General features: G+C 40.3%; 3 protein-coding genes across 4 annotated transcripts in view; 2 read left to right on the forward strand and 1 right to left on the reverse strand.

Annotated features, from left to right (window-relative positions):
* Window positions 1-24,890, forward strand: part of LOC113452249 (amine sulfotransferase-like) — a 54,177-nt gene that overhangs the window by 23,573 nt on the left and 5,714 nt on the right. The gene's annotated exons all lie outside the window — the stretch shown is intronic.
* Window positions 1,305-22,646, reverse strand: LOC148127731 (endogenous retrovirus group PABLB member 1 Env polyprotein-like). 2 transcript variants are annotated; one of them, XM_087912482.1, is made up of 2 exons: window positions 22,189-22,646; window positions 1,305-3,068 (listed from the first exon to the last, which is right to left on the reverse strand). In XM_087912482.1, the coding sequence occupies exon 2, from the start codon at window positions 2,979-2,981 to the stop codon at window positions 1,581-1,583; it is 1,401 nt and encodes a 466-aa protein (XP_087768608.1). In that variant the 5' UTR covers window positions 2,982-3,068; window positions 22,189-22,646; the 3' UTR covers window positions 1,305-1,580. The 2 variants fall into 2 exon arrangements, with proteins under 2 accessions (XP_087768608.1, XP_087768614.1); XM_087912488.1 differs by lacking the exon at window positions 22,189-22,646 and adding an exon at window positions 5,838-6,264.
* The window catches only part of LOC148127732 (amine sulfotransferase-like), a 28,237-nt gene continuing 26,432 nt past the window's right edge, over window positions 23,086-24,890 (forward strand). Inside the window, exon 1 of the mRNA XM_087912596.1 lies at window positions 23,086-23,229. The gene's annotated coding sequence lies outside the window, so the exon portion shown is untranslated. The remainder of the gene's footprint in view (window positions 23,230-24,890) is intronic.

Here is a 24,890-nt window from a genome sequence, read left to right on the forward strand (position 1 = left end):
TGAAGACAACCCCTGACAGGATTTAAAACATTAAGAAATACAAACGCAAGCACACACACACAAAAGGAGAAAAGGTATAAAAATCAGGGGTTTATTATACAAAGATGGCTAGCCCCAGGAACGCAGACTTCTTGCTATCTCTTGCCTTCCTGAAAAATAAAAGGAACCCGCTTCCAAGCAGTTGTCTCTGTCTTTAAACCAGAGTTCTCCCAGCAGGAAAATTGAGCTCTCAGAAGAAAGGCATTTTCCAGCCTTTCAACAGAACAAAAAAACTCCTAGGCGATTCTTTTTCTCTGCTCTTCAACCTGCCTGTCATTCATCAAGGTAAGTCACACATTTTGACATTCTTTTTACGTTCATAGTAAATTTAGCAAATTAAGTTATTAAAGGGGAGGGAGATTGGAGGGCAGAGGCAGAGAGTTTAACTTCAGCACTAAATTGCGGGAGGAGGAAGGGAGAAATATCAAGTTTTTTTTCCTTCCAATGTTTTTGGTTTGTTTTGTTTTGTTCATTAAAAAAAGGTGGGTTTGTGGAGGGAGGAGCTAAAGCAAGAGAAAGGTTTTTGGACAGCTCGTCTGGGAGCTGCCACCCTCAATGCATGGAGCTTACTTACCCAAACCAAAAGCTAGGGGAGGCCTGTAGTCTCCTTAATGCCAGCTGGTCCTGACAGAGACCTAGCCCACAATCTAGTTTCGAAAGATCAGGGCGTCTCATTTGCACCAAGCACATAAGCTTGTTTGGGAGCCCCTTTGGCAGGGGTGTCAAACTCGCATCATCACGGCAGCATCATGTGATGTATTGGAATTTCCCCCTTCGCTAAACCAGACGGGACCAGCACGTGACGCATCTGGGCAGCGAGCCGCAAGTTTGACACTCCTGCTCTTTATTTATTCATTTTTATTTATTGAGTTTATTTAGTTTAGTTTGTCAAGCATGTATGAGAAAGCAAGTATAAGCATATAAACATGTAAGTATAAACAGGTATAACTATATACATAATAAATGAGTACAAATAAATGGGCACAGTAAGACAGGGAAGGTAGGCACACTGGTGCACTTGTGCCCTTACAGACCTCTTAGGAATGGAGTGGGATCCACAGTAGATGGTTTAAGGTTAAACTTTTGGGGGTTTGAGGCTGTAACAACAGAGTCAGGTAGTGAGTTCCAGGCATTGATCACTCTGTTGCTGAAGTCGTATTTTCTGCAATCGAGTTTGGAGCGGTTTACTTTGAGTTTGTATCTACTGTTTGCCCGTGTGTTATTGTGTGTGGTGGTCTCTCATGGAAAAAAAACACAACGCAAGGTTGTCCCGGGATGAGAGCCCAGAGCAAACTCTGAAACCCTCTTTTATTAGAAGCAATCTTTGTTAACGTAGCAATTTTTGTTAACGTCCTATCACAAACGCATTACATCACACAACATGCACTGATCATTCGCATAAAGCATACAAGGCTGCAAAGTTCAAGCTTGTTACAGTTCTGGTTTAGAAATGGCAACAATTTGTCCTTGCTCCTTGCTCTGTGTTTCAGCCAACCACCAGAAGGCTCCGTTGTTCTAGCATGTACACAAAGAACAAAGAATCATAGATCCCACATCTCCCCTGTTTTTGTTTTTTCATGCCGACACAGTCCTCGGTAGGTTTTTGCAGGCAATAGAAACTGATCCCTTGAGGGCTTTGTCACATCTCTACATGTCGTTAGCAGTCCAGGGAGACATTGAATACAGCAACAAAGGAAAATGAAACATACAGCAACAATTATAATGCCTATAATCATAGATCGAAGCCAAGCAGAGTTAGGAAGCCAGGACCAAAAGAATGACCAAAAATCAGAAGGGGCCCCATAATTCAGCAAAGGATTCTCTCTAATGGATTCCTCCATGTGTTGTATAGTGGCCGTGATGTTAGGGGATGAATCAGTAATATACATGCAGCAGTGTGCATGTATCACAGCACAAACCCCTCCTTGCGCGGCCAGAACCACATCCACCGCATACCGGGTTTGTAACACAAATTCCCTGATATTGGCCTGTTCAGCTTCCAAAAGTTTCAAGGCTTCTATTGTATTATTAAACATTGAAATTGTCCAATTATTTAGGTTATGTAGCTCTCTATAGTTCATCATAATTCCCAAGGGAGGAATTATTCCCCGAGAAATCATAGTCCAATAGTTATGATTTAATGGTGAAATTACCGGGTCAGCAGCTCTAGCATTCCGTATGCGAGCTTTTCTGAGAGATGTTGTGGTGACGTGAGAAGGAATTACATATCCAAACGTACATACCCCCTTCCATCGCGGTGGAAGCCTATTATATGCCCTCCTCCTGCACAACAGCCACAAATCCTGACCGATGATATTTACAGTCTTGTCCTGGAAGAAAATAAGCTGAGCAAGTCCCGAAATCATGTTGCAAAGAAACAGTTTGCCTCCCGTGGTTACACTTGTCGGACAGTCATTCTGTATCCGAGGGCAATTCCCAGTGACTAGCACAGCACAGTCATATCCAGTAAAGTTGTGTGCAAATACATTAAAAGTGATATTTAAAAATGTGTTATTGTGCTTTGTATTCTGTATTGTCAATGTGTAATTACAATGGGGATATCGACCAAGATCTGTTAAATTTCCATGGCTGATGTTATGAGTCCAACATACCCCAGCAGTTTCTTGTATACGGCTGCCCAATGGAATCATGGCCATGTTCTCATCCGCAGCTTGTAACACTTGATAACTAGAAAAATCAATGTTCTTCCATTGCGACTCATTCAAAGGAACAGCTATCAATGGCAATCCTGTGGTTTTATGTGTAGGCATATGCATACATACCCAGCAATCAGTTTTGTTCTCCAATTGAGTAATTCGAGACACATCCTTAATATAAGAGTTTTTTTCCCACATCCCATGGTTCTTCCCTTTACACCTCTGGCTTGTGAAAAGGGAGGACATGATGACCAGGAACCCAAACGACTTCTTCAACTGCTGCATAGCCACGACCCCACATTATCAAGGAAGCTGGCCCCCTCCAAATGGGGTCAGGTAGTTTTCTATATAACACCAGCAGCCTTGCGCCTCCTGCAGAAGGGAAAGAGGAAAAATGCCTGCTGGCCGCCGTAGTGACTGGTGTACCAGTCAAGTTGAGAAAATTTAAAGTATATAATGCAATATTTAAGGTATTTTGTAACCCTGGCAACCCATGCCCCATGTCCCCTATTTTTGTTTATTGATTGTCCAATGCACACTTGAGAGTCTGATTAGTGCGCTCCACAATAGCTTGACCTGTGGAATTGTAAGGAATGCCAAATTTATGCACTATGTTCCAGGTGGAACAAAAGGTGGCAAAAGCCGAACTAGTGTATGCAGACCCATTATCAGTCTTCAGCTCCTGAGGGGAGCCCAAAATAGTAAAGGTACGCAAACAGTGATTAATAACATGCTTTGTGGCTTCGCCCCTTTTTTGTTTTTTGATCACAAAAACAGGAGTGTTGTACGGGCTAGTGGTAGGCTCGATATGACCCAGACCCAGCTGCTCCTGTACTAATTCATGCAAAGCAGACAATTTCTTAGTGGTTAAAGGCCATTGGTCCACCCACACAGGAACCTCAGACAATAAAGTTAATTTTAGCATCTCAATCCTGCAAAGTTATGGTAGCTCCAAATTGAGAAAGCAAATCATGGCCCCATAAATTGACATGCAAAGGCATTACCAGTGGCTGAATTACAGCCTGAATTGCCCCTGGCCTCCTGTATTCATGGGTAACCACAAGCCATTTAACACTACTTTTACCAAATTGCATACCTCCTACCCCACTTACAGCTGGAGAATCTTCCGTAGGCCACCCTTTGGGCCATTCTTGTTGCTGAATTACTGAAACGTCTGCTCCGGAAACTACAACACCGGAAAACAATTTCCCTTCTATAAGAAAATTCAACTTGGACTGAGATGGCTTAATGTTTTTCACTGAGACCAATAGCTCTGAATAACATTCTGTAGAGCCAAAACCCCCTATCCGAGGCTTCCCTATCAATGGATTAATTGGAGTATAGGGTAACACTATCAAGTGTAATGGAGTCTCCAGCTGCAAGATTAGCAGGTACATCTGAATAAAATTGAATTTTTATAATATCTGTATAATCCTGATCAATAACCCCTGGAATCACAAAAAACCCTTTCTTAGAAGCTGAGGAACGAGGCAAGACCAATCCTACCATTTGCGGAGGAAGTGGGCCCTTTAAATGGGTGCCCTCAATATAAACTTGATTTGGAAAAGTTATAATGATATCTTTTAACAATCGTAAGTCCAGACCAGCACTTCCTGTAGTCGCTGGTGATGCATTGAGCACAGGTGCAACCTTTGGAGCAGGGTTAGCTGCGTACCCCCTTATCAGTTTCCCGAAGGCACAGCCTGAGAGCAGCACTGATGTGCCCAGTGGAAACCCTTTTTACACCTGGGACATACTGTTTTTGGACGTGCCCCAGGATTTGAGTTCTGCTGTGGAAATTTCTTCTGAAAAAGAGCAGCACCTCCCCCTGGGGCCCGGCATTGGGCTTTGAAATGCCCAGGCTTCCCGCAGTTGAAACAATTCCCAGTAGGTTTAAGATCCTTTTGCAAAGCTACAGCCAAGGTCTCCATGTTAGAAGATTGCAAACCTACTACAGCACAAGCTTTAATCAGATCTGCCAAGGTTGCCTCCCCCCACGCGACCAAAGGCTGCAAAACCCGCTTACAATCTGTATTTGCATTTTCCACTGCCAATTTCATCAAAAGTTCCTTTGCAGCTTCCGGATTAGAAATTTGTTGCTGAATGGCATTTTGGAGCTTCTCAAGGAAATCTGCATATGGTTCTGTAGCTGCTTGTTTGATTTGTGAAAAGGATTTAGTAGGCACTCCTGCCTCCTCCACTCGCCTTAGCGCTCCCATAACAGTGACCATAACAATGGGGAAGCAATGATCCGGCAGATTTGTTGCCTGTTGCTCCACGGTTGCAAATTGCCCTGCTCCATAGATTTGATCAGGTATATACAAACCCCCTGAATTATTTCCTCTGTTAATTGCTTCTCTCTGATATTTGCATCAAATACCATGTATTGTGTCCCGTTCAGAATCATTCTCATTAAGTCTTTCCAATCTTGCAGAATCATCTTTTGAGCTTGCCCCAGACTGTGAAGCAAACCCTGGACATATGGACTTGTATGCCAAACTCCCTCACAGATTTCTTTACTTCCCGTAAAAGAGATAAAGGCAGTAGATTCCAGACAGCCTGCAAATTTCCTGCATTATCGATTTGCCTCTGAACGGGAAACAATTGCATGGAGTCAATCTCCTCCCCCTCCAGCTGTCCTGCTTGAAAAGCCGCTTGCATAGCCACTTGAACTCTCCCAGTATGGGGTGTATTTAATTTAGGAGTTCCCACCTTAACATCTCCTGACGGATTTTGAGGAGCTGTCGGGGGAGATACCACATCTTCCAATCTCAAGATTGGTGGACGCAAGACTACCTTATTTTGATACGGAGGTGGATCCAATAATGGTTTCAATAATGGCTGTTGCTGGGCTTCTAAAGCAGTAATAACCACCTTCCAATAAGTTAAAACTTCCAAATCAGCCCGAGGCTCATCGTGGAGAACATTGCCAATCTGTCTCCACGTTTCCAATTTTAAGGACCATCGTTCAGGATACCATGGACACTGCGTCCATACAGTATGCATTAACAATTTCACATTGGATCATGACAAATTTTTTCTCCTAGAGCTAAAGAAGAACTAAAGATAAAGAAATTGGTTCTGACTAACTTCAACAATATGCTTCTCCTGATGTTGTGACAGTTTTCCTCCCATACTTACGAAGATAATCATCGCCTGTGACAGTTATCGATTATGGTGCGCAGCTTTGCCTCTTCCAGGCGATAAGTACAGGAGAGCAAAACCTGTATCTGCTCACAGCAGATCACATCGGGGTCACCACTTGTGGTGGTCTCTCATGGAAAGAAGACACAACGCAAGGTTGTCCCGGGATGAGAGCCCAGAGCGAACTCTGAAACCCTCTTTTATTAGAAGCAATCTTTGTTAACGTAGCAATTTTTGTTAACGTCCTATCACAAACGCATTACATCACACAACATGCACTGATCATTCGCATAAAGCATACAAGGCTGCAAAGTTTAAGTTTGCTACAGTTCTGGTTAGAAATGGCAACAATTTGTCCTTGCTCCTTGCTCCGTGTTCCAGCCAACCACCAGAAGGCTCTGTTGTCCTAGCACTTACACACAGAACAAAGAATCATAGATCCTACAATTGTGGTTGAAACTGAAGTAGTCATTGACAGGTAGGATGTTATAGCAGACCATTTTGTGTACTAAGCTTAGCCAGACTGAAGGCGGCGTAGTTCTAAGTTGTCTAGGTCCAAAATTTCAAGCCTGGTGGCATAAGGTATTCTATTGCAAGCGGAGGAGTGGAGTATTCTTCTTATGAAATACCTCTGGACTCATTCAGTTGTATTAATGTCTGTGTGGATTTCAGGCAGATGAGCTGTATTCGAGAATTGGATTTTGCATTGGAAGGGGATGCTCATGTCCTAATTTAACCAAGCTCTTCCCTCCTGCTTGGCAGTTTTTGGCTTCGCAAAGCTTTTTGCTGTATCTGCCTCCTTTTTGGACACAGCTGGGTGGTGGACTTCCTCCAGCTTTTGTGCTCCGTTTATCAACCTACATGGTTACTTAATGGCTCCACCTGAGAAAGCCAGGTGTAGTTGAGTTAGGTCAAGTGGTAACTCAACTTATGATCGCTTTGAGTTATGACCATAATTCCAGGCACAGTTATAGCTGTAAGTCAAGAACTATCTGTATACACACTTACTACTGGCCATTCTTTTCATAGTTCTACGATTTTCTTACATTGGTCTATGTGTCACTGTGAGCAGGATTTATATAGTTTTAGGACTTTAGGAGATGGCTCCTTTTCCTCCTTCTCCCTAGAGACATTGTCCACATGGATTTTCAAATGGGGGTTATCACTAGACAAACAGAGCAGGTTCTGCCTTTTCATAGGGAGACCCCACTTTATCAAAACAATCTAATAAATTGCTTTTAAATGATCTTCCAATTCATTTGCTTATTAGAAGAGGTAAGCTGAGACAAAACCTAGGGCCAGCTTTGTCCATCAATACATTGAGGATCTGAGGGTCTGGCCTATTAACTTATTGTCAAACTATTAAGTGCAAGTGTGCCATGTTAATCACTCTATTGCTGAAATTAGCAGTCTAATTTATTACTAGGTTTGGTATCTGTTAGCAAAGAGTTAATGAGGCTGACCACAAATGCTTCATTATATAAAAAATGTCAGTCTAGCTGGCAGGTTGTGGCTGAAGAATTGTGCAAGTGGGCCCCTTGCTAGAACAGGGAAAGATAACATGGCATTTAGCTTAAGTGCTGTCAAGATTGTCCAGGCAAAGTCCAGAGGTAGAAAGTTAATCATTGATATGTTAAAAACACATTAGAGGTGAAGAACTTGGGTTAATTAAGGACTCTATGCTTATTATGGGATGTTACATGTCTTCAATAAATCAGGATCACATGATTAAATATAAGGAAATTCTGATGTATATTTGTGGTTTTCTGGTATAAAAATAGTTTGTTTCATATCTGCTGGCACACTTGGATCCCAAATGTGTATTTTTACTTCTGTGCAGAAATAAATTATGAGATCCTAGTGTCAGCTTTCCAGGGACATCCATTCCTGTCAGTAACTCCAAGACAAGCATAATCTCAAAATTACTTTTATTAGAATAGCACCTGGCACATCTGTGGAATTCCGAAACCAAAGTCTCCCAGCTTTCCCACAATGTCCCAACCTACAAACCACCCCCTTTTTACTCATTATCACATCACATGAACCAATCTCAAAGTAAGTTCCAATTCTTTCTGAGCCACACTCTTTAACCTTGAACTATCAAAAGAATTATATTTTGTCTTCCAAGAGCTACTCAAGTAACATCACCCCCTCCCACTTTCTCCAGCTATGTGGCAGCAATGAATCATGATTTTATAGCTGACACCTAGTTTCCTCTACTCAGCATGATATTATCATCCAATTGTGCCAGATAAAATAAACCCAATGATGGACTGGCTACAGTAGTGGGCAGATGCCGGTTCAGACCAGTTCCAGAGAACTGGTAGTTCTGACGATCAGCTGCCCCCTGTCCTATATTTCTGTCTTTTTCAGCTCAGCTTATTCGCGTGGCACAGAACCAGTTGTTAAACCGGTTGCAGCCCATCATCGCCGAGCCAACACTTTCTAGGGGGAAAGAAAGGACCAATAACTAAACTAAAAAAAACCTTCCAAAAATCATCAGAAAAAAGATAGCAATAGCAGCCTATTTTAAATTTTGAAAAATTATTCAAGCCAATTTTAAAATGTGCTGATCACATGTTTGACCACACAAAATAATATTGTTCAACTTTTTAATGATACCATGTGCCCATTTATATATGGAAAGGAAACATATATAATTAACATGGAAAGGAAACATATATAATTAATATAAGATTTAATCCAGGTATGCACAGGGGTGGGATTCTACCAGTTCTGACCAGTTCTATAGAACCCCTTTGTGGTGGTCTCTCATGGAAAAGATGAGACACAAGCGAGTGTTCTCGGGATGAGAGCCCAGAGCAAATTCCAGTGCTCCCTTTTATTGAGATTTTAGTACATGGTAAGCATAGCAAGTATAGTCACATTGTGGATTACAATAATTAGATATAGTACAGACTTGTTTACAGTTGTCTGAGCTGCTTGCTTGTTTCTAGTGTTTGTTTTTAATTTCCTTGCACTATCTCGGTGACCTTTAAACAAGCATGTATGTATAAGGTCTTAGATTAATCATTACCCAATACCCAAGTCAAAGTTTTATTCCCACATCTCCCCTGTTTTAGTTTTTTGATGACCGCGGATGCCTCAGTAGCTTTTCGCCATCTGCAACAGCAGTTCTCCTTCCGTAGGCTTCATCCGACATATTCCTAAAAGTCCAGGGAGACATTGGATACAACAGCATACACAAAGAGAAAATATAATAAGCAATATCACTCCAACAATTAGGTGACGAATCCATGAACCATCTGGCAACCAGGACCAAAGTGCAGACCACATGTCCAGTCCCTCACCTTCCGATTGTAATGGATTCTCCTTCAAGGTTTGTTCCATATGCTGTATAGTAGCTGTAATGTTTGGAGAATAATCAGAGATATACATGCGTATGAACCACAGCGCAAACTCCCCCTTGCACAGCCAAAATAGTGTCCACCGCATATCTGGTTTGCAGGACAAAGTCAAGAATTTTGCCTTGCTCTTATTCAAGCAGCTTTAGCGTTTTAATGGTGTCTTTTTAAACATAGTAACTGTCCAATTGTTTAAACGATGTAAATCTCTATAGTTCATCATGACTCCTAAAGGGGGAATAACTCCCCTTGATACTTGTGTCCAGTAGTCATGGGTCAAACAGAGTTTACTTCCGTTGCAGAACGTGCATTGCGGATATGAGCAGTCCCCAAAGATTTTAAAATGACATGAGATGGGATTACTTTCCCAAAGGTGCAGACCCCTTTCCATCGTGCTGGCATGCGATCATAGGCCATCCATCCACACAGCAACCATAGATTTGCTCCCAGGAGATGACCAACCTTATTTGGCTCAGCATAGATTAGTTTTGCAAAGGACTCCATTAACATAGCCAAATAAGTTGATGATGGTGCGTTAGTCCCATTCGCACATTTAAACAACTGGTTTTCTGTCGTGGTGGGACAACATGTGGCAGGAATATATAGACACCCATTTTCATTGATCAAAGATGTGATATCAAATTTAGAAATGTTATGTACAAAGTAAGTAAGATTTTTAGTTTTCATGTCATCTGGATAAACCCGACTTCCATTGCCAATAACAATTGTTTTGTTACAAAATGGATATGTTCCCAAGTAAGTCATATTCTCTACCGTCTCATTGTGGGTCCAGCAGATACCCGTCACCTCTTGGATCCGGCTTCCAAGGTGTAAGGTATTTATGTTACTTGTAGTCCAACTGCTAGACCACGTCCCCGAACAACCATAGCATTGTCCCTTATACAAGTCGCCTTCGGCCAGAGGTACCGCAACCATTGGAAGCCCTGATGTTTTGTGAGTTGGCATGTACATACATACCCAACAATTAGTTTTATTATGAAGGTTTGCTACCTTCTCCATGTCCTGGATCAATGTGTTTCTTTTCCATTCCCCCAAATCCACCCCCTTGCCCCTTTGGCTGATGATAAGGACGCACATAGCAAGCAGGAACCCAAACAACTGTCCCCTCATCTTCAATGGCAGTGTATCCTCGGCCCCAAGTTATCAGCGGGACAGGTCCTCTCCACGTTGGATCGGGCAGTCTCCTATACCGAACTTTTGGTCTTGGCGTACTTGCAGAAGGGGAGGAAGCAAAATGCCTACTGGCTGCTGTAGCAGCAGGGGATCCTGTCATGTTTAAAAAATTTAAAGTGTATAAGGTAATATTAAGAATGTTTTGTATGTAAGGCAAACCATATCCATCCACTTCCCCCGTTTTTGTTTTTATATGAAGGAGTGCTTGTTTGAGTGACTGATTAGCTCATTCCACAATGGCCTGACCAGTGGAGTTGTAGGGAATGCCAAATTTATGTATAATTGACCATCGATGACAAAATTCTGCAAAGGCGGTGCTGATGTAAGCAGGGCCATTATCGGTTTTTATTTCCATTGGTGGCCCCACATGTGTGAATGTACGGAGACAATGGTTGACTACATGTTTTGTAGCTGCTCCTCATTGAGGTATTGCCATAATGAATCCTGAATAGGTATCAACGGTGACATGCAGATGGTTTCATGGTTTGAAAGGAGGGTGTTGTGTGACATCCATCTGCCATAGTTGACAAGCAGCTGTTCCCCGAGGATTTACTCCTTGAGGAAGAGCACTGGATTGGGCACTGCAACTAGGACATTGCTGAATAATAGCTGCAGCTTCTGCAGCAGTGAGACCAAATTGTTTACTAAGAGCTTTGGCATTCTGATGAAAATAGCTATGTGAGTCCCACGGAGTAACAGGGGAAAGCGAGAGGCAGGACATGGCCGAGGCGGCTGCATCGGCCATGTCATTCCCTTCCTGCAGCTCCCCGGAAAGTGGCTGGTGGCTGCGAATATGTGCGATATGCAAAGAATGTGTGTGAGAATGAAGACAGCTTTGCAGGGCTAAAAACAAACTCATAAGATTAACATCAACAGATGGGGAAAGATAAGCAAATTCAATGTTAAGTATCAATTGATAAACGTAAAGAGAATCCACAATTAGATTTAGCGGTTCTTGCGCAAATTCCTGTAAGGCCAAAATAGCAGCAGCTAATTCAGCCCTTTGTGCTGATTACTGAGGAGGGGTAATCTTTGTTTTCCATACCCCTTCCTGTCTCCATGCACAAGCGCCGTAGGTCTTACCACCATCCGCATAAACGGTCATGCCCTCAATTGGCTGCTTAGCAATAACTGAATTAAAATTTACAGATACATTTCGAAGGAACTGGAAATGGGGGTCACTGGGGGTATGGCAGGAAATCTTGACCTAGATCTATGCCATATAAATGCATACTGTGATTCCAGCCTTTGATGATTATCACTATGAAGCATAGCCATAGTAGAAACTGTTTTTCTGGGAGTGCCCCATGCAAATGAGTGTCCTCAATGTACACTTGATTAGGAAAAGTCACATCAATCGAGTGCAACATTTTTAAACCCAAACCTGCACTCTCAGTAGTTGCAGGCGATGCCTTTGTAACAGCCTTGGGAGCAGGGCTAGCTGCACACCCCAAATTTAGTTTCCCGAATTTTGGTTCTGATCAGAGAGACATTGATTTGCCCAATGAAACCCTTTTCTGCATTTCGGACAGACCAACTTCAGGCGGACGTCCTTATTTTTGTTTTTGTTAAATGCCATTCCCCCCCAGGGGCTCGACACTGGGCTTTAAAATGGACAGGCTTCCCACAATTAAAACAGTTCCCCATAGGTTTCATCCCTCTTTGTAATGCCATAGCCAAAGTCTCCATGTTGTAAGCCTGAGAACCCACCACTGCCCATGCCTTTAATAGATCAGCCAGAGTAACCTCACCTCTAGCCACCAAAGGCTGTAAGATATGCTTGCAATCAGTGCTTGCATTTTCGACTGCCAATCTCAGCAAAAGTTCCTTTGCCGCTTCCTCATTGGAGATTTGCCGGGTAATAGCCAATTGTAGGCTTTCCACAAAATTGTTATAAGACTCAGATGCTGTTTGCTTAATTTGAGAAAAAGACCATGCCGGGGTTCCCACATCCTGGATGTGGGACAACGCCCCAAGGACAGCCGCCATAACCACGGGAAATATGTGATCAGGCAAATTAGTAGCTTGATCAGCAGTGAATTCACACAAGCCTGCCCCATAGATTGAGTCTGGTGTATACACCCCCCCGAATTCCGTCCCCTAGTGATAGCTTCCCTTTGGTACTCTGAATCAAAAACCACATACTGAGTAGAGCTCAATATCATTCTCATTAAATCTTTCCAGTCATTAGGAATCATGCATGAGGTAGCCAAACTTGTCAGGAGACCCTTTGTAAAAGGACTTTGAATACCGTAATCTTTAACGGCTTTCTTGATTTCCCTAAGTACTGCCAACGGAATTGGAACCCATTCCACCTGCATGTTGCTTTGAGCATCCACTTGCCTATTAACTGGAAACAAGTTCATCTGGGGAATCTCATCAGGCTCTAATTTCCCCTCATTGAAAGCCTGATGCATCATTGCTTGAACTTTTCCCATTTGTGGCTGGGGTTTCTCCTCCACAGGCGTAGGCGCTGTTGGGGGTGAGAAAACATACTCCAGTTTTGGAGTCGGAGGGTATAACACAACTCCTTTATAAGGAGGAGGTTCTACTAAAGGTTTTAAAAGAAGTTGTTGCTGGGTCTCTAAAGCAGTCATAACAACCTTCCAATATGTCAAAATTTCAGCTGTTGCCTGTGGTTCCTCATGAAGGATAGTTCCAATTCTCCTCCACGTGTCTAACTTTAAACAGCCCCTCTCTGAGTACCAGGGGCATTGCCACCAGATCTCTTGCAGCAGCTTTTTCACATTACCTTTTGAAAGAACTATATGCTCCCCTCCGGATGATTTAAAGATAAAGAAATTTGTCCTGACTAACTTCAGCAGCTCACTAACATGATGTTCCTGTGGCTGAGAAAGTTTTCCCCCCATGTTTCCTGAAAAATCCTATTGTCCAGCAATAGTTAAGTATGTACTTTACCTATTCCAGGTGAGGAAACACGGAGGTCCAGACACGTACCACCTGCAGTGGATCACATCGGGGTCACCACTTGTGGTGGTCTCTCATGGAAAAGATGAGACACAAGCGAGTGTTCTCGGGATGAGAGCCCAGAGTAAATTCCAGTGCTCCCTTTTATTGAGATTTTTAGCATAGCAAGTATAGTCACATTGTGGATTACAATAATTAGATATAGTACAGACTTGTTTACAGTTGTCTGAGCTGCTTGATTGTTTCTAGTGTTTGTTTTTAATTTCCTTGCACTATCTCAGTGACCTTTAAGCAAGCATGTATGTATAAGGTCTTAGATTAATCATTACCCAATACCCAAGTCAAAGTTTTATTCCCACACCCCTTGTTAACTTTCTAAGCAGTTCAGAGAACCGAGAGTTAGAAGAAATCTCCTTTTGTTTTTTTTCCCCATCCTTATTACATTCTTGGCAGCATGCCTAGACTTACTCTCTCTGAAGGAGGTTTTCTTTCTTTCTTGATATTTTCTTAAAAGGGAAGGGTTGTTTTAAGCTTTTTACACTGCTGTTGGGAGGAAATACTCCCCTGGAAATACTTCCAGCTTCATGCTATGATCAGCACTTTGAAGAAATAATTAAATAAGGAAGCAGAGCTATGGAAAGAAGCTTTTTAATGACAAGGAACCAAGATGAGTAACATTCAGCAAGGCTTCTTGGCTAGCTAGAAAGATTGACATTCAAACGTGAGTTTACATACCCTTTCTGAGTTTTGGTCTAACACTGGTTTTTCATGAAGTTTAATTCTGTGCTTGGTGATGTTTAATCCTGTGTTTATTGATGGGATAATTTTCCCTATTCAGCTTTGTTTGGAAGTAAAAAGATTAATCTCTGTTCCTGAAAAGAAACTGGGTTGAGAAATCTGGCTAGTTCCCATGTTTGATTTTTTTTCCTGCCTCATGGTTTCTTGTTCTATTTGAGGAGAGGGTCTTTCTTCACTGCTTTAGTGGTATCTGGCACTGTCCTTTTGGGATGTACTTCCAAGAGGCAGGATGCAAGCTTGGCATTGATTTTTTTACTGCCTTTCTGGGGGGCACATGACATTTCCTTAAATCTGGATGATTTCTATAGGATAACTTGTGAGGTGAGTGAGACCAGCTGGTATCTTTAAGTGGTGCAAATGGATCTAATGATTGCTTTTCCTGGATGTGCTCTTTCTGGAGAACTTCAATGACCTCTCTGCTAAAGGGTTTCACTTTATGAGCAAGAGTTGGCTGCTGATAGTTATCATTGCATTTTAACTATTTTAATTCCTCAAGGTGCTCTGGCATCCTGCCTGATTTGTAACTCTGGCTTGCAGGTATTTTTAATCTAATGATTGGTATTTAGGGCAGCTTTTTGCAAGCAAAGAAGCTTTTTGTATTTTTGTACAGGTAATCATTGACTTACAACAGTTCATTTGGTGACCATTCAAAGTTACAATGGCACTGAAAAAAGTGACTTATGTCCATTTTTCACACTTATGCCTGTTGCAGGATCCCCACTGTCATGAGGATCCAGGTGAGGAAAAGCACCCCTTGATGTGAGTGATGTCGAGTTGGCATGCCCACCCAGTCACATGACCACCAAGCCACGCCCATCAACTAAGCCATGCCCACAGAACCGGTTATTAAAAAATTTGAATCCCACCCCTGGGTATGGACAATACGATCTGCATTCCACACTTGGTAAATCCATAATTCTTCATATAATGATACATTCCAAATCCTTGGCAAATAGAAGTATATATTAAGTATATTTAAAAAATATTGATATTTAAAAACACTTTAATAAATATATAGGTACTAGTCCAAAATAAAACAAGAGTGATGTAAGTCTACATCAGATGAGAAAATGCCCCTTCTTCTATTTTAAACGACGAAATGATTTGCAGGTTAATATTTAAAGATTTTTTTCTTTCTTTCTTTAAAATAGAATTTTACTTCATTGTCTTTTGTGGGATTGCTCTTGCTCTCAAGAGGGGGTGGGAGAAATGAAAGGTTGCTTACTCCTGTCACATGCCTCAATGTTATATGGTCTGAAAGTGATGCTGTAGACGTTGCTCCATTTATCTCTTTTGACTTCGTTTGCAGCATAAATTCAAGTCCAGAAAATACACAGATGATTGACTTAGCAGGATTCATTAACTTTCTTTTAAATAAAATAAGTAAATGTACAATACCACTAATTTATTCCAATGTGGAAAGGTTACAGGAAAACACAAACAGAAGCAGACAAGCAAAGTCAATGGAGGAGCCAGATTCACTAAACCATATTACTAAATTATCAATCGAAATGATTCACATAACAACTGTAGTAGAAAAGGTCATAAATGGGGCAAAAACTCTTAACAAATGTCTCACTTAACAATAGAAAATTTGGGCTCAATTGTGGGTTGTAAGTTGAGGACTACCTTCTTGTTCTCTGATTTCAAATGTCAATCTACTCATTTCAGCACATTCCCCTAGGGGTCTTTAGAGCCTTGAGGTTCTTATGATCAGTCCATACCTCAAAGGCCGTTGGCGCCCCTTCTAGAAAATGCCTCCAAGTCACCAAAGCCCATTGTACAGTGAATGCTTCTTTCTCCCAGACCGCCCACTTTCGCTCTGTGTCTGTCAGCTTTTTAGACACATAAGAGCAAGGCATCAGTTGGCCTTGAGAGTCCTTTTGCAGCAAAACAGCTGCCACTGCTACATCACTTGCATCCATTTGGACAATAAAAGGATTGGTAGCGTCTGGGTGCTGGAGGATGGGCTCAGCTGCAAAGAGGCATTTTAAAGCCTCGGAAGTTTTCTGACAATCCATAGTCCAAGCCAGGGTTTGACTTGGCTTTGGTTTGGTGGGCGATGGGCCCGTCTTTAATAACTCTGTCAACGGGAGGGCAACTTCAGCAAAGTACGGAATGAATTGTCTATAGAAGTCAGCAAACCCCAAGAAACTTTGAAGTTGTTTTCAGGTTTTGGGGGGTTGCCAGTCCAGCACCGCTTTCACCTTTCTGGGGTCCATTTCAATCCCCAGGTTGGATATTTGGTAGCCTAAGTAGTCCAATGACTCTTTGTGGAATTCGTATTTTGAGAGTTTCACATATAATTTGGCAGCTAGAAGTTTTTCTAGATCTTGTTGGACCAATTGAACATGTTCTTCCATGGTTTCGCTGAAGATAAGGATGTCACCCACGTACACAAGGACCCCCCGATAAATGAGCTGCCTAAATACTGCAGGAGCCCCCTGAAGTCCGAAAGGCATGACTTTGAATTGAAAGCCACCCAGAGGGCAGTTAAAAGCAGTTTTCCACTCATCTCCTTCTTTGATGTGGACCCGGTAGTAAGCTTCCCTGACATCTAGCTTGGTGAATATCTTGCCCTTCGACAGGTGGTTCAATAAGTCCTTCATAAGGAGGAGAGGGTACATGTTTTTGATGTATACGGCGTTCATGCCTCTAAAGTCAACACACAACACAACCCGCCATCTTTCTTCTCCTTGAACAACATGGGGGCAGCTAGTCTTGATTTGGCAGGCTCAATAAAACCTTGTTCCAAATTAATGTCGATGTATTTCCTTAATTCAGTCATTTCAGCAGGCGTCATGGAATGCATCTTTGGTTCTGGTAATTTTGCCCGGGTTCTAATTCTATGGTGCAATCATTGGCTTGATGGGGAGGTAAAACATTACACTCTTCTTTTTTATATATATATTTTATTGGTTTTTAAAAACAAACATAAAGAAACAAAACATAAAAACATCAAGCTATCTTCCATAGATGTACACAGAGTGTGCCGGTTGGTTTACAAATTGTTTTGTGCTTCCATTTCGTAGTCTTCAATTATATTACATATAATTTCATATTGTCAATCAAAAATTAAATACTTTAGTATCACTATTAATCAATCATTTGACTATACTTTTATTCATTCATGTTTTACAAGATAACCATAATTTACTTAGTTTATTTCATAACAGTTCATATTACCATCCCAAATCTATCCTAAAATCATTTTGTAGATATAATAAGAAAGAAGTACATCTTTATATATTTATTATTTTCTAAAAGTCTACATATTTCATTACTGTACTTTATTGTCTAACCATTGATAGAAAAGATCCCAAATTTTATAAAATTGTTTATCATTTTGTTCTCTAATTTCAAATGTCAATCTACTCATTTCAGCACATTCCAATATTTTCTTAATGATTTCCTCCTGTGATGGTATTTTCTCATTTTTCCAGTTTTTAGCAAATGCAATCCTAGCCGCTGTTAGTACATTTACAATCAGGTATTTCAAGTCTTTACTATATATTTCAGGTAAAATTCCCAATAAAAATATCTCTGGTTTCAAGTCTATATGCTTTTTTGTCATTTTTTCCAACCACATGTGGATTTTAGTCCAGTATTTTTTAGCATCCACACAAGTCCACCACATATGGTAATATGAGCCAGGTGTCTGATGACATTTCCAACATTTTTCAGATTTATTCTTGAACATTCTTGCTATTCTTGTCGGGGGAAATGCCACCTGTAAAACGTCTTATACAAAATTTCTTTATATGCTGTTGACATTGTCATTTTATAATTTTGAGACCACAATTTTTGCCATTTCTCTAGATCAATCCCATATCCAAAATTCTTCCCCCAAGCAATCATAGTTTCTTTAACTTGTTCTTCTTCTAGTTTAATTTCTAATAAATATCATACAATTTTTTAATCACCTTTTCATCAGTACCTGTCAAAATCTTATCTAAGTCAGTCAGTTTATCAAAGAAACCTTCTGTTTTAGAATCTTTATCATACCTTGAATGTATTTGTGCATATGAGAACAAATTCATCTTTATACCTTGTTCCTCTAGTTTTTGCATAGATTTAAGTTCACCCTTTTCATTCAATATTTCACCATATCTAACTGTTTGTTCCTTTTTGTACATTATAGGATACGAAAATGCTTCAATAGTCGATAACCAGACTGAAATTTTCAAATAACATTGTCTTTTAATCTTCTCCCAGTTTAACCACAGAGACTCCCGTATGTAATGTCTTCTAAAATACCACTGTGTTTTAGTTCCTTTGTACCATAAAAAAGCATGCCACCCCAATAACAAATCATGTCCTTCTAATGTCAACAATCTAGTATTTTTTGTGTTATCCATTCCTTAACCCACATCAAATTTGTAGCTTGGTACTACAACTCCCAATTAGGCAAACCAAATCCTTCTCTAATTCTAGCATCTTGCAAATGTTTCAACTTTATTCTCCCTTTCTTACCTTTCCATATATATTTCAACACAATTTTATTTAAATCTTCAAAGTAGTCTTTTCCAAGCCTAATTGAAATTGTTTGAAACAAATATAAAATTCTGGGTAATATATTCATCTTGATTGTTGAAATTCTCCCTATTAGTGACAGTTGTAAGTTTTCCCATTTCGCCAACCATTTTAAAAAAAGATTTAGGGAGAGTCTTTCTGTTTTGCTTTATTGTTTTCTGTGCTGTATAGTCCAATTTATTGTCTACAATTCCGTTAAAATCTCCCATCATAACTATATTAGCATAGTCCAGTTCAATTATTTTCATATGTAATTTTTTGTAGAATTCTTCTTGTTTGTCATTTGGAGCATAAATTGCAATCAGGAGTGTTTTCATATTAATGTCCATTATTTCCACCATTAGTATTCTTCCATCATCATTGGTACAGATCAATTTTGCTGGGGTGGTCTCTTTAATATATAAAACCACTCCTCTTTTCTTACATTGGGTCGGGGAAGTAAATATTTTCCCTAATTTTGGCTGTACCAACAATTGTTCATATTGTTTTTTAATATGTACTTCTTGTAAACAAATTATATCAAATTTTAATTTCTCTAATTTATGGAAGGTTTTCCTTCTTTTATTGGCTGAGTTAAGTCCATTTATATTAATTGTAATCAATTTTTTCTCTTCCATGGTTATATTTTATAGTTAAATTTAGCAGCTCTCATAGTTCACGTTGTTCTTTGGCTTCCACCTTTCCACCTACTGTGCCTTCTTCTTTTTCAGTTGCCATTTGGCAGTCCTCTTGGAATTCAATTAGTGAGATCTCTTTTTCTGCCTCTTCCTCTTTCCTTCCAAAAAATTCTGTATAAAATAATACCGCTTTCTCAATTGAGTCAATTCTATGTCTCTGTTCTTGCCATGTGAAAATTAAACCTTCTGGAATCAGCCATCTATAATTCACCTCTTTTTAAAGTAGCATTTTAGTCAGGAATCGGTATTCTCTTCTCATCTCTCTCACTCTTCTGGGTATTTGTTTCAAGACCACAATCTCCTTGTCTTTGTATTTCAATATTTTCTCTTTTGCCACTTGCAATATTTGTGTTTTAATGGCTTTCTTTGTAAATCTAATGTGAACTTCTCTTGGTAAACTATTTCTCATCGCGTATCTTGTGAAAACTCGATAAACCTCATCTATTCATCATCTTCTCTTGAGTTATTTCCAAAGCTTCAGCCAGTATTTCTATCATTTTCTCAGGTAGGTTTTGTCCTTTTTCTTCCTCTTCATTTTGGAATCTAAGATAGAATTCTGATCTATCCATCTCCCATCTCAACATACCACTTTTATCTTGTTCAACCACCATTAATCTATTATCAATATCTCCAATCTTCTTGTCTCTTTGTTTATCTTCTTCTTCAATTTTTTGGAATCTCTCATCATACTTCAACATCATTTGTTGGATGTTCTCCACTTTTTCATTGGTTTTCCCTGTTCTTTGTTCAATGTTCTCTGTTCTTTTTTCAATGTTCTCTGTTCTTTGTTCAATGTTCTCTATTCTCTTTTCAATATTCTCTGATCTTGCTTGAATATTTTGAATTCCTTGCATAATCATCTGCAGAGTCACTTTTTCTTGTTCTTTTTCTTGCTTTAACATTGTCTGTATTGAACGTTGTCCCCCAGATGGTGGAGAGGAAGAAGTAGAAGTTGAAGAACCAGGAGCTATAAATTTCCTACTCATTTTAAGCAATTCAAAATCTTCAGGTTCTTCTAAACCTTAATCCAATTGTGAAGTAACCAATTATAGTTCAAAATAAAAATAGTAGAAAAAAGAAGCCCAATAATAATAATAATAATAATAATAATAATAATAAAAAGAAAAAAAAGGGAGGACAAAATTTCTTCAGGTTCTTGTATACTTTAATCCAATCAATAGTTAGATTGGCTTTGTAGTGGGTGGAAGAGGGGGCAATGGGCTTGGTCCAATGAGGATTTTTCTGAATCCATCCTCCCATTTGATTGTCGGGGCCCATTTATCTAGCCAAGCAAGTCCCAGTATGATTGATTCTGACATCTTGGGGGCCACTATGAAGCGTATGAGTTCACAATGTGGCCCTAATTCCACCTTGATCAATTCAGTCATCTGAGTGGCTGCCCCCCTCAAATAAGGTTCCATCCACTTGCTGAAATCTGATTGGGCGTTTTAGCAAGTTAGTCTTTATGCCCAATTGTTCAATGATGGGGAGTCCAATAAAACATCTAGAATACCCAGTATCAATGACAGCTTCTAACTCCCTGGCCTCCCCCCTGTTTGGTACCACTAACTTGATCTTGACTGTAAAAGTATGATGGGATCACTCACTATTGGGTTGTCTTCACAGGTCGGGTTCACGGGGACATGGTGGAGGTCTGGTGGTCCATTGCTCCCATCTGCGTAGAGAGGGCTTTCCCAGCTGTGTTTGGTGAACCCTCCCCTGGCTGGGGGCCTTTCTTGATTCTTCCGACCTCTAACAGTTGGATTAGACTTTGACTGCGGAGCTTGTGGTACAGGAACAGGGACCAGACAGTCTGCTGCTCTATGGCCAGCTTGGCCACATCGGTAATATTTCAGCACCCTGGTAGGTTGGGTACCAGAAGGTTTGGCTGATCTGGTTGGTGGTCTCCTACGCACAATTCTCTTAGGCAGGGCTGCTGGAAGGGGTTTCCTGTGTGGGTTGACACTGCGATCTAAGCTGAGGGATGCAACATACCACGATTGTAAGGTCTCTGGGATTCCCCTAAGTTCACAGGCCTTCTTTAGTTCTGGATCAATGGCATTTTTAAAATAGTGTAAAGTCATTTTTTCAGGCCAATCCATGAGGTGGCTTGTGACCCTTCTAATGTCTGACAAGGGTCACTTGCCTTGCCTCATTTCCATTAACTTCTCTTCATTCTCTGCTATCCTGTCTGGATTTTCAAATCTGAGTCTTAATAATTGAATAAATCAATTTACATTGTGTAATTTGGGGGCTTGTTCATTGTGTAGTTGAGCCACCCAGTCTGAAGCATCCCCTTCATTCATCCCATTTGTTATGGCTGTAACTAAATCATGCTCTGTGGCATATTCATCTCCAAATTGTTCTATATGGGATCAGATTCAAGTAAGGAAGTAATTGAACTGTTCATGGCAGCCATCGAATATGGCCTTAAAGGGTCCAGCCTGGGTTGTGGTTGCAGAAGTGGCACAGGCCAGGCCCCTTCAGGCTGTACTGTAATGAAAGGAACCAGCCTGGTGGTGTACATAGGCTGGGTAGGCCCCCTGTGTCCTGGCTGGGTAGTGCCTCTCTGGAATAGGGGTCCCTGTGGCCTCGCTACTGGTTGGGGCTGCATTTGTGTTGGCCAGGAGGAAGATAGGTGTGGCCTGGTTCCCTGGTTGGGTGGAGGGGAAGTGGCTGCTGTCTGTTGTCTGGGAAACCCACCTTCAGATCAGGGCTGGGTTAGTGCTGGCTGCCATTGGCATTGAATCTACCCCTGGCCTGGATAAAATCGACACCCTGGAGGGATACTCTCTGCAGGAGGCAAAATTCCCTCTGGAAAATGAGGGGATTGCCTCAGAAGCTGAAACATACCTCTGTCAGTTGATGCATCTTTCTGGCTTCCTCCGCTGGCATCTGTATAGTCTCCTCCCTCCAATCAGACAGAATAGCAATCTGCCTGGGGCTTGAGAAAGATTTCTCTTCAACCAGCTGGGTTACCTCTGGGTTATAACAACTTCTTGAGTTGATATGCTTTGGTATAGCTCCCAAACTTCTTTCCTCTACTGTCATTCTGAAAGCATCCATCATCTCCTCCAAACAAAGGCTTGCAGATTCAATTAATGTTCCGGAGGGAGGGCCCCCTTACTCTCCCATTTGCATATTTCCAACTTCGGCTGATTGTTGATAATTCTCCATCTCAGGAAAAAGAAGTCCAGGGTATCAGCCAAGCCCCTTCAAAAAATAAAATAAATAAATGTAAGGCATCCATGATAGCAACCACTCTGAGAAATTTCTCTCCAATAGATTTATTTAGAAACAGAGCTGGCATGTCAAAGGCAATTTCCCAAGTGAAATTATTTTCATGCGTTACACAGAATGCACCTTCTCTCCTACCTTCTCTCCTCCCACTTATACACTTCATAAATCATGAGAACCAATTAACTGCCACTGGAATTTCTTAATACGACATACAGAATAACCTTAATCTTTCAACTCCACCAATTCTCTTAACAAAATGTGGCAGCTGAATTTTAAAGCTGACAGATACATTTTAAATACTTGGCATGTAAATCAAAAGTGCCTTTGTATTTTTAAAACATACTGATTTTTATAGTTATACTTCAATAAATGTATGGATACAGTAAGACAACTGTGATAAAAGTCTCTGTCAGCTGAAAAAGTTTCCCTTGACCCATTTCACATTTCTAAATTAAGTTATTGCTCAGTCATGTTCGATGTCCTCTCTTGTTCATTTTTGGAATACAGAAGTAGTACTGACGCAATGATTTACTAAAGATCAGCCTTCTTAAATATTTGAGCACTCTATAGGGGTATAAGTACATTGACAAGCCAAAGCAAATAAGCTGATTTAAGGACATGACATGAGTGACTGTCAGAGACTATACAGGTAAGGTAAGGTAAGAAAAGAATTGCAATGAGTATGTTCATAACATTGTAATTAAAACTTTCTCCTTTACCCAGAATTTTTAGATTCCAAAAAGAACAGCAAATTTACTCTTGCAATGGAAACTTTTATGGATGAAAATAGAGTTCGTTGAACTAATGAATTAATTAGGGAAATAATAACATGTACATTGTTTTTCTTTATGTTAGCAGGATTCATTTATTTTAAAGAACCGAATTAATACAATATTGACCATACATGGAGGAAGTATTGATAATTGCTCAACATCAACAGTTGAAGAAATGGAACCAGAGGATGAAACCCTGTATAAATACAAAGGTCTCTATTTCATAACTGGAATCTCCTCACCTGAAAATTTAGATTCACTGGAGAGTTTTGAAATTCAAGATGATGATACATTCATAATCACATATCCTAAATCCTAAATGTTAGTGATTGGGGACAAACCCCCAAACAGAATGTGCAGCAGCAGTCAAGCCAGGCAGCCAAATGAGAGAGGAAGGGCCCTAGAGTTTACACACACTGATGACAAACACTGTTTTTGTAGTTTAAATAGTTGTTTAATCCAATTAGAGTTTAAACATTGTCAATCAGTCCATATGTCATTCACAAATATATCCATTCAGTAACTTAGTCCATTTACTAGTCAGTTCTATATCCTTATCTGCTTGTAAAGATATCTTCTCCTCTGATACCTTTCCTTTTGAAGACAACGCTGAGTATTCACAGGATATCAGCACATCAATGAAATAGTCCTTTCGTTCAGGTATTCAAACAGTTGTAGCAAACAGTAGCAAACAAAACAGTAGCAAGCAGATAACAAGCAGAGAGAGATTACGTTTCTCTTACTGCCTTTTATTGCCGTTTGTAACCGCACCCTTAATTAGTTAATTACAAGCAGTTTGGTGCTTAAAGCTACAAGTTACAAACACCCAAACCTTGGTTTTATATATTTATTCACCCAAACTTAGTTGGTGTATCAATGTGATACCCAACATTCTCCCCTTTTGGGTGATATAAATATACAATACCCTTACAATCTAAAACCATACTTTACACAACTCTCTTGGTGCTTAATGGCACCTTGGGCTTTAGTAAAGTTATCAGCTATATTGTCCTCCGACATGCAGTACTCCAGCTGTATCATTTTACTCTTTACAGATTGTCTAACGTTTAAGTACCTTAAATCTGTATGCTTGCTCCTAGTTTTTACTGCAATATTTGTGGCCATTTGAATTGCTGCCTGATTATCTTCATGTACAATTATAGGATAATTTACAGTTAATCCCATGTCACTCATCATCTGCTTATACATGATTAATTCAGTACATAATAACGAGAATTCTGCTTCCATAGTGGACAAACTTATATGCTGTTGTCTTATTGACTTCCAACCTATTAATGTCTTACCCAGCATTATGGCTGTTCCCGAAGTCGACTTTCTTGTGTCTCTTTCTGATGCAAAACTAGCATCTGCATAAGCACTCAGTATTAGATCACCTTTTGGTTCTAGATACAGTGCATGGTGTAATGTTCCTTTAAGATATCTCAAAATTCTCTTTAATGCTTTCCAATGACATTGTAGTGGATCATTATTATGTCGTGCCAGTTGATTAACACAATAAGCTATATCTGGCCTTGACCAATT

The sequence above is a fragment of the Pseudonaja textilis genome, chromosome 1 (assembly GCF_049901715.1).
Source record: "Pseudonaja textilis isolate UNSWEBS1 chromosome 1, rPseTex1.2, whole genome shotgun sequence".
NCBI classification, from domain to species: Eukaryota; Metazoa; Chordata; class Lepidosauria; order Squamata; family Elapidae; genus Pseudonaja; species Pseudonaja textilis.